Genomic DNA, 14223 nt, shown 5'->3' with positions numbered 1-14223 from the left:
TAGGGCAAACATCTTTGAGAGGCCATTCTAGAAACCCTGCCTCCTATAGCCAGTTCTCCCAAAAGAAATTAAAAAGGAAAAGCTATATTCAGGAAAACCTTTAACTATACTAACTGTGTAACAAAAAATAAAATGGAAAAAATGTCCAACAAAATCAAAATGTTTATGTATTTACCCCAAGAAGAAGAAAACATGGAAAGATAAAAACTATATGACCGGGCGCCTAGGTGGCTCAGTCGGTTAAGCATCTGCCTTCAGCTCAGATCATGATCTCAGGGTCCTGGGATCGAGCCCCGCATCGGGCTCCCTGCTCTGTAGGGAGCCTGCTTCTCCTTCTCTCTCTGCTGCTCCCCTGCTTGTGTTTTGTCTCAGTCAAATAAATAAAATCTTAAAAAAAAAAAACAACTATATGATTTATTGGGATAGGAGGATTGTGAGGGAAGGTTTATGCTTGATTTTATTTCCATAATATAACTACAATTTTCTTAAACAATAAAAAGTCCCAAATGCTGAAGAAATTTAGGTCAAAGATAAAAACAAAACTAGGCAAAAATAAAAAAAACCTGTTCCCAAGGAAGAAAAATGAAGGGAGATCCAATTAGAGAAGAGCTGGACAAAGGCACAACCCTCAAGCCAAACAATACTTAAGAATTAGAGATAGGATCTTGAAAAGAAACCAAGAAAGAAGCAGAATTAGAGCACAACCAGGATAGTATGATACAATCAAAGTCAAGTGAGGAGACTGTTTCAAGAAGGAAGAGTGAACAGTATAAAATGCCACAGTGAGTTCAAGTTAGACAAAGCCTAGGAAACAAGCCTGCTAGGTCTGGCTAAAAGAAAGTTAGCAGGGACCTTTCTGAGAGCAGTTTCACGGAAATACTGGGGGCATGGAAACAATTTTGAAATAGGTTTGAAGATTCCATGGAAAGTAGGAGATGCAGATGAGTGCTGAAAACTCTTTTTATGAGTCTTCATGTGAAGGGGAAGAAGGCACAGGGGAGGAGGCCAATAAAGAAAGAGAAGTTGTGAATAAAGAACAGGGAAGGGGTGAGAAAATACTGTTACAGGTGGAAGCCCAGGTCTTACGTAAGAAAGACCGTTCTCACAGTAAGAGAAGAAAGGAAAGAAATAATGTTTGTAAACCCGGGTAGTTTGGTAGTCCAAAAAGAAAAGATGAGGGAGCTTTCATCTGCTGGTTCCTATGTGCTCGACAAAATTTAAAGACAAAATGTTCTACTGTTCAGTTAGAACAAAGTGCAAGGAATTGAATGTCAACAGGGAACAACAACAAGTATTGGCAATAAATGCAATAGAAAATAGAAAAATGGACCAAAAGCACAAAGAATTCTATCAGTAGCAGCACCCTATGAAATTGCAGGTTTTGTTCTTCCCCAGTAGGTCTTGGCAAACCTGGAAGCAGACATAAAGACAAGAATCCGAGTTGGCTTTATTCAGTATTGAATTTCCTGTCTGGATAATGGGCAAGGAAGCTGAAGACAGGACTCAGCAAACTTCTTCCGTAAAAAGTCAGTCAGTAGTTACTTTAGACTTTGTGGATTGTATGGTCTCTGCTGCTACTCAACTTCGGGACAGAAGCAGCCACAGACAATACGTAAGTGAATGGGCATAACTGTGTTACTGATAGAAACAGGTGGTGCACTATATTGCACTTGCCATGGGCTGCAGTTTACCAACCCCTAGCCTAAGAGAAGGAAAGAAAGATACAAAAAGGGACTCGCATCAGAGGGAGCAACAGGCCAGACCTTGGGAGAGCTGAAGAGCTGGTGCCTTCCGAAGAGAACTGAAGTTTTATGGCATGAACAAACTGGAACACATATTAGAATAACAGGGTCCAGGAAACAAACCTTTGAGCCTATTTCACAAATATCAATAGGATCATTATCTCCACAGCAGTCTGTACTCTTATCTTTTCGATGGGGATCTTCCCAAGTCTAAAAAAAAAAAAAAGGGAGGGGGAGGCAGAAATGTAGGTTAATGCTCACTATAATGTATCTTAGTCTTTCCACATGATCACAGAAGTTTTATAGATAGTCATAATCCAAAGGGAAATTTCTCAGAAATTTCACAGGCTCCACACCCACATGCCAGTACAACCCTAACCATCATAATAATTAAGACAGATTTATAGTATCTCCTCCCTCTGGTCTCTCATTTTTCTGTATAATCACATCTGAAAGTGGGCAGTATTTCCAAACATACTCTTCTTCCAAGTTGAGTCAGCATGTGAATTCATGCTCTCTTTTCAAGTTTCAGTTCAGAAGTTTCCACTGTCTGCGTCACTTCCACGGGCTGCCTAAACTGCTGCTTCCATCATTCATTGCTTCCTTTGACACAGTAACAGCAATGGGTCTGGCTCCCTGTGTCTGAAAATAAATGACTTCTACTAGAAAAAACCTAGTTTTCCCTTCATAAGCTAAAGAACAAGATAGAATCTACACCAAATAAAAGAAAAATCTATTTTTGTCTCATTTCATTCCATTTAAAAAATCCGCTACTTTGCCATCAAATCTCAAGACCTTCACAAGAGCGTGAAAAGATGTCAACTCTTTGGTTTACTGAGAAGAGTATACCCTGCTGGTTACAAAATATACACGTGAGCATTTCTATAAATGAACAGCATACCAGAAATTTGTTATCAAATTTAAATATCCGTTAGGCACCATCCTTCTCCAAAAGCCTCATAATTACCTGATTCTAAATGGAACTGTAAAAGTTCCCTAAAATTATTTTCCTCAGATATACATTACAACATGCGCAGAGACTGCGTCACCTCAAGACTGTTATGTAGAAATAATTTCAGATTATTCAAACTTAGTTCCTCTAATTTTATATTGATAATTTTAAAAGTATACTCTTGTTTACAGCTAAACCCTAGATAAACTCCAATATTTTCCTTCTGGTCCAAATTATATTTAGGAATAAACTAAACCCCACCTTGCAAAAAAAAAAAATCAGTAAATCTACATTTCACTACCTCAAAAACTAATATTAATAATAAAATATAAGAAGAACAAACATAATTGTTAACTTTACATACTGGTTACAGGGGAGAGACACTTTCTAAGTGATACACACAACCACACACACACACACATACACCTACCTATACCCCATGAGGAAGATACCATTGTTGACCCCATTTTACAGACAAATAAACTGAAGTACAGAGAATTTAAATTTGCCCAATGCTCACATTTTCTAAATGGTGGCAATGGGATGAGAACTCAAGGTATTCATCATTATGTTATGATGCCCAAGTTTTGATAATGACAGCAACCGAATGGCAATTACTTTCAGATATAACCTAATTCTACTTCATGGTTCTCTTCTTTTAAATACCTTCTCTTACTCACAGAATCTCCTAAGTAGGCAGCCATTCACACAGCAAATATTATTGAGTACCTACTCTGGGCCGGAAGTTAGGAACAGAGATGAACCGGACACAGTCAATACCCTGGAGAATGTCAAGTTAGCAAATGGTACAGCATTTGTCATAAATGCTACAAAATTAATCTTGATGCGCTGGAGAAACCAAGATGGGACTGAGATAAGACTGAAATCAGAAAACCCAGAAGCAGAATCAGAAAATATCTGAGAGGTTCTTCCTTCCTGATACAAGAAGCCTCTCTTGAATTTCCCTTAACTCTACTCCCACCCTCAGAAGGGGACAAATGTGTTAGCTAAAGTCATTCTAACCTAAAGGAAGATGCCTAGACCGTAGTTCTACCTCCATCACAAACTACCTTGGCCAAAACATCCCGATCTCAGTTTCCTCACCTATTAAAAAAATGGCCTATGTAAGACAATTGCTAGATATGTCCCAGCCCTGAGTTCTAGGACTGTTAGTGGTCATTCATCATCCACATGAATACTACCAATGAACAGGAGGCTTACAGATTCATGAGATAACTTAGTCCATTTTGATCAGCAGTAATTTTAAGAAACTCCTTCCTTGAACTGAGGCAAAAACAGTCTTCATATAAGCTATACTTCATTTGGTTTTGGTGGGTATTTCCCATTTATTAATTGGTTGGTCTATATTACTCTCAGAACTCCACTTTCAATACTATCTATCAATTTATTCCTCCTGTCAAGGAAGTAAGTACATAAGTGCAAAATTCTAAAGCTATACAATCTTGATACTTTTACGGCAAGTTCTTCACGATTTCCCTTACAGCAAAAACACCAGAATGGTTCTAGTTCCAGTCCTGCCTCTAATACTTTATGCACAGGCCTCCACTGTGATTACAAAAGAGATTCACGCTAAATGACTTCTAACTTAACTTGAAAATACAGTATAATTTTAAGCAAGCACCAGGAGAGGAAATCTTGACAAATTTAAAACTTTGATTACGCCCCCTTGTGGAGCTTTAAATGGATAGCTAGGCAGAGAAATAACTAAAAAAGCTCTATATCCACAAGAGGAAATTCCAAATCTTAATATTTCCTTCACAAAAGTACGAAAAAGATTAGCATCCAAAATTTAGAAATAACTTCTACAAGTAAATAAGAAAAAGTGCAACCCAATACAAAATGGGCCAAAGACAGGAACAGGTAATTCAAAGAGGAAACATGAGTAACTTATAAATATATGAAAAGATACTTAGTCTGATCAGAAAAATAAAAATTAAAACTATAATGAGACACTATGTCAAAAACCTAAAAATCTGATAATGCCAAATACAGCTGACCCTCGAACTACTCAGGGTTAGGAATACTGAACCCCTACACAGTTGAAAATCTGAGTATAACTTTTGACTCCCCAAAAACAACTACTAACAACCTACTGGTGACAGGAAGCCTTATCAATTACATGAACAGCACATATTTTGTATGTTACATGCATTATATACTGTATTCTTAAAGTAAGCTAGAGAAAAGAAAATGTTATCAAGAAAATCCTAAGGAAGAGAAAATACATCTACTGTAGTGTACCGTAAAAATCTGTATATAAGTGGATTCAAACCCATGCAGTTCAAACTCATGTTCAAGGGTCAACTGTACTGGTGAGGACGTAAAGCACCTGGAATACTATATACTGCTGGTAGGAGTGTATATTGTTACAATATCTTTTGTAAGCAATTTGGGCATACCTAGTAGAGTAAAAAAAGTGTGTAGCTCACAATTAAGCAATCTGACTCATAGGTATATACCTACCAGTACATACATAAATATGCTACGTATAAAGAAAAATTTTAGCATGGACCCAGGAAAAGCATAAAAAAGAGAGAAACTATCAACAGAAATATAATGTTAATCTCACACAAAGAATGGCTATAAAGCTATGAAAATAAATAAATCAGAATACACACATTACTGATCTAGCCTAAAACAAACCTTTCTCATCCTTGTGCAGGTGTTTGAGATCACTGCTTTATAATCTACAAATATTAATTAATACATTTGTAATCACCATGCTCTGGTCTTTAGGTGAAAAAAGCATTGAACTGTACAGAACTGTACACACAGGTGCTTCCTGAGAACTACTTCCTGATTAATCAGGATTCCAGTAACCAAGTCAAGGGAAGGAGGATCCACCTAGCCACTACCTGTACTTTTAACAGATTCAATCTGGAGCAAAGGCCACTGCCATCTGTCTCACTGTTAGCAGCTAGTATCAGTGGCAACGGTGTCATCGTCAAGAAAATATCACTGAGAACTCACTACGGGGCTGAACACTTCACTCTGATTATCTCATTCAATACTGACAAGGATCTTGTGGGGTAGGTGGTATGATGATATAGATGTACAAATAGGCCTCAAGAGATTTAGTCACTGGTCCCAGGTTATAAAGCTAATAAGTGGTACTAAATGCTACTTGGGGTCAATGAACCAAATTTATAATGAAGTTCAAAATAAAAACACAACAGTATTACGTTAAGACTGAAGAAATCTTAGGGGGAAGGCAGAGGGTTGGCAAAACAGGTGAAGGGGGAGTAGGAGGGACAGGCTTCCAATTATGGAATGAGTAAGTCACAGGGATAAAAGTACAGCATAGGGAATATAGTCAGTGGTATTGTAATAGTGTTGTATGGTAAGAGATGGAGCTAAACTTGGGGCGAGTGTAGCATAAACTACAGAGTTGTCCAATCACTATGTTGTGCAGCTCAAAGTAATATATAACATTGTGTGTCAACTATACTTCAATTAAAAAAAATTTTTGCATTACAAAAAAAATAAAAGATTAAAGAAATCTTAAATTTCGTGATTCTAGTCCTTTAACATTATCCAGTCCGTTAACATTAATGGGTCTTCTAAATATTCACTCAGAAGATGTAACACTGAGTAATCCACTATACAAGGAAATATAACCGGGGGAGAGGAAAGAAAATTTTTGCTTAGGCCAAACCCAAACTTTGGGGAAGGCATTACTGCTAGTGAGGGAAAAGTTATTAAGGTTTAACAGTCTAGACAGCTAAAGATCTGAAATAATGACAGCACACGGATGAATCACGAGCCGAGGAAGAGAGACTGCTACTTAAGCAATCCTCTGCTGCTTAATGTTCTTCCAAGCACGGTCGGCTTGGTAACTATTCTGAACAAATGTCCCTCTGTTACAGGACAAATCATAAGAAAACAGCAAAATCTAATACCCACACACACATATGAAACAAGTGTAATACACACAATGCATTCATTCCCCAAATATTTGTTAATCACCTATGCCGTGCCCGGTACTAAGGTAGGCAGTTAGTTGGAAGACGTCAATGAACAATAAAGACAGAATCCCTGTCCTCCTGGAGTCTGCATCCTAGCTGGAAAAAATTAACAATAAACATAATAAGTAACTAAATTATAGAACATGTTAGAAGTTGGTAGGTTCTATAAAAAAGGGAAAAAAATAAAGTAGGGAAGCAGGAGGCAGAGTTAAAATTCTAAAGGATTTTCAGAGCAGGCATCATGAAGAAGGTGATTTATGACCAAACATAATTTAAGGATGTAAGCCATGTGCATTTCTGGCAAAACCTGTTCCAAGCTGGAGGACATGTAAAGATGAAGACCTGCGGCCTGAGTGTGCCTGGAGAACAAGAGGAATCGTGAGAAGGCCAGTGTGGGAGTGAGGGAGCAAAAGAAGGATGAGAAGCTGGAGATGAAATAAAAAATATAAATGGGACCAGGAGCTGGCTATCATTTTAACAGACTCATTCTGTCTTGATAGTGAAAATGAAGCGAAAAGATATTAGGTACAATTATCCTTTCCCATAAACAACTGGCCTAATTTCAATTTTTCATAAACATTAATCAGTTCACTTATTGTTTGGTAAATAACTTCTATGCAATCTAGTGTATTCTTTTGCTGAAGACTAACACACACTTTAAAAAGATGGTAAAGATCTCTGGTTAAAAATGGCAGAGAGACTACAGGTCTATTTCCTCCTCCTCACATCCATTCTAGCCACTGGTCTTTCTGTTACTCAAACACTAGGCCTACTTCCACCTCGGGACCTTCACACTTCCTGTTTCTTGTTGGACTCCCCCAGAAGTGCATGGTACTTGTCCCCTCACTTCCTGAAGGTCTTCACTCAAATAACCCCTTCTCACAGAGGTCTTCTCCTTATCAAAATTGCAATATTCCCAATATATCCTAGTCCCATTCCCTGCTTTACTGTTCTCCAACACACTTACCACCATTTGACACACTATACATTTTATTACCCTTTTTTTTGTCGGGTCACTCTGTCCAGAATAAAAGACCCAGAAGGATTTTTGTCATTCTTATCACTACTTTACCTCCAGTACTTACAACATTGCCTGGCAAACATCAGGCACTGATATAGTATGTACTGAAGGAACAGCTCTGTGATGCCTTGGTATAGAAACAAGGGGAATTAGAAACACTAAAGAAGTCACTGTGGTGGAATGGAAGCGAGGAAACACAATGGCTATAAAAGGAGGTTAGAACAGGAAGCAGAGACCAGATTAGTCAGGGTTAAGGAGCCATGCTAAGAATATTATATTTTGGGGCGCCTGGGTGGCTCAGTCAGTTAAGCATCTGCCTTCGGCTCAGATCAGGATCCCAGGGTCCTGGGATCGAGCCCCACATCAGACTCCCTGTTCAGCGGGGAGTCTGTTTCTCCCTCTTCCCCACCCCTCGCTTGCGCGCTCTCGCTCTCTCAAATAAATAAAATCTAAAAAAAGAATATTATATTTTAGCCTTTTGAAAATGGGAAAGAGGTTCTCATATGAGCAAAACATTAGTAGATTTAAGTCTTAAAATGCTATTTTGGATGCTAGATGGTTATTAAATTTCAGTAGGCAATAGTTCAGGATGAATTAAGAGACTGCTAGAGTCTACAGTAAAACTACTATACCTAACAGACTACTATAATAGTAGGTAGGGGCACCCTGAAAATTCAAACACATCCAGAGGAGTACAAAAATTTGTCAGGACTTTAGATAGAAAAACTACAAAAGCTCAGAATTAGTAGATGAATTAGTAAACTTATCATGCTCCATGGTAACCAGTGGTTTAGTTGTTGATAACCCCCTCTAAATTCCTTCAGAGGGAAGACCATATAATAAAAGTACCAGTAGCTATAATAATGTGATCATTATCCTCTTGGCACTCTTCTAAGATCACTGTGCAATAATTCATTTAACTTCAACATGACCATATGCACTAGGTACTTTATCATCTCTATTTAACAGAGGAAGAAAGTGAGGCACAGAAGGACAAAGCAACTTACCCAAGGTCACATTACTAGTAAGTGCCATCTGCTCCAAAACCCACATTCTCAGTCACTTACTATGCTGCCTTGATCTTATGTATGTATATCATTTTTCTTTGTATACCCAACACCTATACACTGCCTAGCACAAAAATCCTTAATAAATGTTTCATGAAATAAACAAATACATGAACTTTAGTTTATCCCCTGCCTACTCTACTTTATATGTCCCTGTTTTGTCTTTCTCCAATCCAACTGCTTCTTCGGCCTTCCCCTCATCCATACATCCTCTCCTACAAACAGTATCCCATAAGCTTAAAAAAATTGTTTTTTATCCTCTTACTGCCTGGTCAAACAGAATGTCTACTTAGGCACCTGGGGAGTCAGACACCTGCCTTCATTATTTCAACAGACATTCTCATTCTTAGTACATCATTTTAGAAGTGTTTGTTTTAACCAAGAATGTATCCATGTGGGTGGTCTAAATGCATCAAAGGCAGGCTGACCCCTTAGAAAACAATTTTCTTTCTTCTTTTCTGTAAATATTTATTCTACATGGGCAGCTGTTTTTTTTTTTTTTTTTTTTTGAGTGGGATAAAGCCAGACTCCTTTTTCTCAGTTATTTCCCCAAAAGCATTTTGGAATTTCATGCAAAATATTAAAATTAATAAATAAAATAAAATATAAAACTTAAATATCCCGACAGATGGTCTAATATGATGGCTTTTATAATCATTAAAGATAGATTCTTCTCTATGTCTCCTAAACCTAGACTTTTGATTCTGCATACTCTGAGTTTTACTCACTAAATAATCTGGAAGGAGATACCATTTCCCAGGGGTGAGGAAACAGGAGAAGAAAACAAAAAGGGATAAGATAGGATGCTATCATACATGAATATATACAAAAACGTAACTTGTCACATTCAAAGAAATGACTGAAGGTAAAGCAAGTAAAACATTTTTCACTGACTCTTAACTGCCAAGCCCAGAAAAAGAAATGTGTTCAAATGCCAAATATAAGCGTTCTATATGCTTAACTCCAAGAACTTGAGTACAGATATATATATAGTTTGAAAAAAATTTATTGCTACAAAACTCCACATTAAAAAATTTTAAATTTACAAATCTCTCAAACTGACATGCCCTCAGAACCAATTTAAATTCAAATAGTTCACAGGATTTACAAGGCAATTTTTTCAGAAGACAGAGAAGTTTTACCATTATAACAAAAATGTTACCTGTGGGAGGGCACCATAATTCCAGATATAACCCTTGTGAGGAAAGATATTCGCCACATAGCGTAGCTTGCCATCCTTTGTATCTTGTTTAATGGGATTCAATGGCTCCTTTGTGGCAATCTAAGTAGATCATGGAAAAAAGGGGAGAGGAGGATGAGCAATGATTAATCCTATATTCAAACTGTATATTTTAAATCTGTCTGCTATTATCGGGCTAAATATTTATATTCCAACTTACTGATCAAAGATACTTTAAAATAAATTAAGCTCTTATTTCTACTTTACAGTATTGTGTAAGAAAAAATGTCTGAAAACATGGGATTATATATTTAGGCACTCTATTATATATGCACTCGTTTCTAACACAAATAATAGAATGACTGAAATAGCAAAAGGATAAAGATTAACCTACCTGCTTTTTGAGACTAATTTGGGTGTCTTACCATCAACCTTATGATAGTAAGTTTAACTTAAAGATTTTCACCGAGTCATTTCATTTCAGTTACCCTTCTATCAAATATACTCAGACTACCTTGCAAAAAAAAAAAAAAAAAAAACTATCCCATAAAGTATAACTGAAGCCATTTTTGAATGAATAAACACTGCTTAAATTAGGTAGACTCTCACAGATTCTTGATTCTATACCTAACTGAGATAGAAAGTAGCCAGAATGCTGAAATATTCTGAAGGAAGACCAAAAAAAGAATCTATTTTTTGTACTTTTCCCTATTAAAATATTAACCAAAACATGCTACTAGGACCTGGTGAAATTACTGGCAATTCTCTAAATACAGATTCTGAAAAAAAAATAAATAAATAAATAAATAAATATAAATTCTGAAAAACATACATCTATATAACAATCCTTAATTAAAATACTTGAGGGGTGTCCTGGGTGGCTCAGTCAGTTAAATGCCCAGCTCTTGATTTTGGCTCAGGTCATGATCTCAGTATCCTGAGACTGAGCCCCGCAAGGAGTCTGCTTGAGATTCTCTCCTCTCCCTCTGCCCTTCATCCCGCCTGCACGTGCTCTCTTGCATGCATGTACGTGGGTGCTTGCATGTTCTCTCTCTCAAATAAATACATAAATAAGATCTTTTAAAAAAAATAAAATACTTGAAATAATACTTGCCATCACACCCAAAGCTATAGGACAAGACTTAAATAACTAAAGAAACTAAGTACCATAAACTAAATTTCACTCAGAACTATAAGGAATCTTACCTAACTGAAGATGGAACAATAAAATTCTGAAGGGCAAAAGCGAAGTTCCTGATAGGCTCATGTCTCAAGGAAAAGATAAAAAAAAAGGTAACCAGGGGAACAGCAGATGCCCTCAGATACAGCACTTACAAATCAAGAGTTGGCCAGGAAAATGCTTTCATTTCTGGTAGAGTAAAATCTAAAGTACAGGTTAGTGCTCAGAAACTAAACTTGCCATCAGTCCCAAATAAATATGTTTCAATTATATCTGTGAACAAAATACATCTCAGAATCTGTTTAAATAAACCTTGAAAATGTTTGTTCTTTTCAAAGACAGAGGAGTCAAAGAAAATTAAATAAATATGTGTATAACAAACCAGAGAGACAAAAATGGAAAACACTCTTTTTTAAAGTGTAAATTCAGCCTTGAATAATATTTTGCTATTTGAGAACTAGATTCGAAGTTCACAAAAATGTTTTCAATTGTTTTTACCATAAAGAAGTTTGTTGACCATCCCAAGTTCAAAATATTGCCAAACAACTTGAAACAAAGTTTTTATATCATTAATTATAATTTCCACTTGATGGTAAAAGAATATATCCATACCTCCATTTTAGCATTTGTCCACCGAGGTACTTCTACAACCATATTAAACAAATTCTGCAGTTAAAAAAAAAAAAAAAAGAGGTAATTTTGAAAATTTTACCTATCTTTCATCATTTATCTTTTGTGCAAGAATGCTGTAGTTTCTTTCCCCACAAAAATGTGTGGAGACTACATCTTACATCTGCATATGCCTTAAATTTCTTCTGAAAAATTAGAAAAGTTATCTACACCACAGCAGGATTTAAGCCATCATGTCACATGAACACTACTGCACTGATAGAAGTTGCTATATTTCACCTTCACAGTGTAGTGACAGAACTAGAATGGAGTCAGGTAACTTGTTTCAATTTTTATTTTCCAACTAAAACAACAGAAGTGAAAGACAGGGTCCATCATGTAAGCTAAAGTCTCATTTTTCCAACCTGTAAAGTAAGTGTAATAATCTGTCCTACTCACTACACAAGGTTGTAATAAAGATCAATTATATAATTTAAATGAAAATACACAAAAAATTATGAAGTAAAATATTTTGAAAATCACAAAGCAATATTTAAAGACAAGTTATTATGATCATAATGTAAAATTAAGGCGCTTGGCATAGGTAAGTATCAAGTTTAAAAAGAGTCAGACTGATGCCTTTCTACACTTAGCTTATCTAGGATTTCTGATTCCCTAAAGTTACAAAAGGACCACTGCTTTTTTTTTTTTTTATCATTTTTGAACTTTGCAGAGTATTTAAAGCAAAAGAGACTCTAGGTCAATGGTGAGTAAAAATAATTGTCTACAGTACTTAGGAATACAAGTCTATAATTTCCTATAGTTTAGGCCTTACAAAGAGGAAGTCTCAAGGTTAAAGTTGACTTGCATGCCACTTGGATATCAGTAACTAACAACTTACCATCGGAAAGTAATGGTTTAAAACAGGGCTACACCAAGTGTGGCCAAGAACCAGAGCTAATCTGCAAGTTCACTGCTACTGGTTCATTTAGAAACATTTATAGCAATTTGATGGAGTCATTTTTAGGTGTACTGAACCTTGAATTACACTTCCCTAATAATTCATTTTTATTGTATTTTTAAAAGTATCAGTTCACAATAGATCAGAAATAAACCAAAAAACGAATCCTTTAGCACAGATCATCTGAGAAAGCAGTGATTAAATACACTTATTCTCAATTGTGCTATGCATCAAAATCACAAGAGCGTTAGTCAATTAAAAAAAAAAAGGTTTCCTAGAGCCCACCTCCCACATATTTGAATTCAATAGTTTTAGGATGGAGCCAGGGCACTGTTTATTTTTAAAACCTCTGTAAACAATTTTAATATGCAGCCAGAGTTGCAAACCTCTGGCTTACAACACTGCTAAACAATATCTGGGGGCTTAGTGAAACATATATGCTATTAATTCAAAGAATGCCATTTACACAATTAAATATAAATATAAATTGAGCCACAAAAGTAATGATGGTTGTTAAGTTTTTCTAGTTAAGACTAAAGTTTACCAATGACAGAAATGCATATCCATGACTAAATAAAGAACAAAGCCAAGAATGAGTTCTCAACAATTGCTCCTTAGAAGTATATCTCATACCTATCTTAGAAACCTTATACACAGTCTTGCTGTTATGTTTCATTTTCTATGCTCTTTTATGAGGTACCCCGGCACCTGCTTAAATATGTCTCAAGTAGCTGTTAAAAAGAAAAACCTAAGTAAATGGCAGATGTTCACATAATTTATTCATCCCTGAAAGCCTGGCTATAAGAGAACAAATGCATACAGATGAATCCCCAGAGGTGACAGAGAAGACCAGGCTAGTCACAACTGTTTTACACAATGACACCCACCAAAACCACTCACAGAGACTTGAAATAGGCCAAAAGAACAAAAGATAAGGTTTGAATTTTAAGCCTGCAAACCATCTCTCCTTCATCACTTGTTCCTGATCTCTGAAGAGCCAATCTCCAGCCTGCTTTTCTTCTCTCCAGCTAAAATGCATATTACCTGTAATTTTTTAAAGCCAATGTTAGTCTGGTTCTCCTAAGATTACTGTTAATTATAAATCAGTAATGGTCTGCTGAAATTTACTGGAAAATCACAAAGATACGAGGGGACACATTTCAAGTGAGAAAGCTGGGTACGAGCAAGAACCATTTACCTCCTCCTTCAGGGGTTTTCTTTCTCTCCACTTTTCCCTTCTATTTTTATTGCAAAAACCAAAAAGAAAAACTCATTAAGATATGAAAAAAGTCAGTAAATTTTATATACTTTGGGAAAAAATGGGAGGAAATCACCCTTCTTTCCTCTAACTCTTAAAAGATCAAATAAACTTTGGACAGCAAAGGCAACAAAAGCAAAAATAAACAACCTAAACCATCAAACTAAAACCTTCTGCACAGCAAAGGGAATAATTAACAACATAAAAAGGTAACCTATAAATGGGAAAAAATATTTGTAAGTCATATATCTGACAAGGATAAATATC

The 14223-nt window shown here is 36.1% G+C and overlaps 1 protein-coding gene across 1 annotated transcript in view; it reads right to left on the bottom strand.

The window, feature by feature from the left end:
- Nucleotides 1–14223, bottom strand: part of PPA2 (inorganic pyrophosphatase 2) — a 58360-nt gene that overhangs the window by 32311 nt on the left and 11826 nt on the right. Inside the window, exons 3-5 of the mRNA XM_081813130.1 lie at nt 11741–11794; nt 9931–10050; nt 1866–1952 (exon numbers count right to left, since the gene is read on the bottom strand). Of these exons, the coding sequence (XP_081669256.1) occupies nt 1866–1952; nt 9931–10050; nt 11741–11794 (261 nt within the window). The remainder of the gene's footprint in view (nt 1–1865; nt 1953–9930; nt 10051–11740; nt 11795–14223) is intronic.

Source organism: Leptonychotes weddellii, chromosome 2, assembly GCF_054177405.1.
Source record: "Leptonychotes weddellii isolate Sample4059 chromosome 2, ASM5417740v2, whole genome shotgun sequence".
Taxonomy (NCBI): Eukaryota; Metazoa; Chordata; class Mammalia; order Carnivora; family Phocidae; genus Leptonychotes; species Leptonychotes weddellii.
The sequence above is the reverse complement of the archived record's forward strand: the minus strand, read 5'-3'. Positions and strand labels throughout refer to the sequence as shown.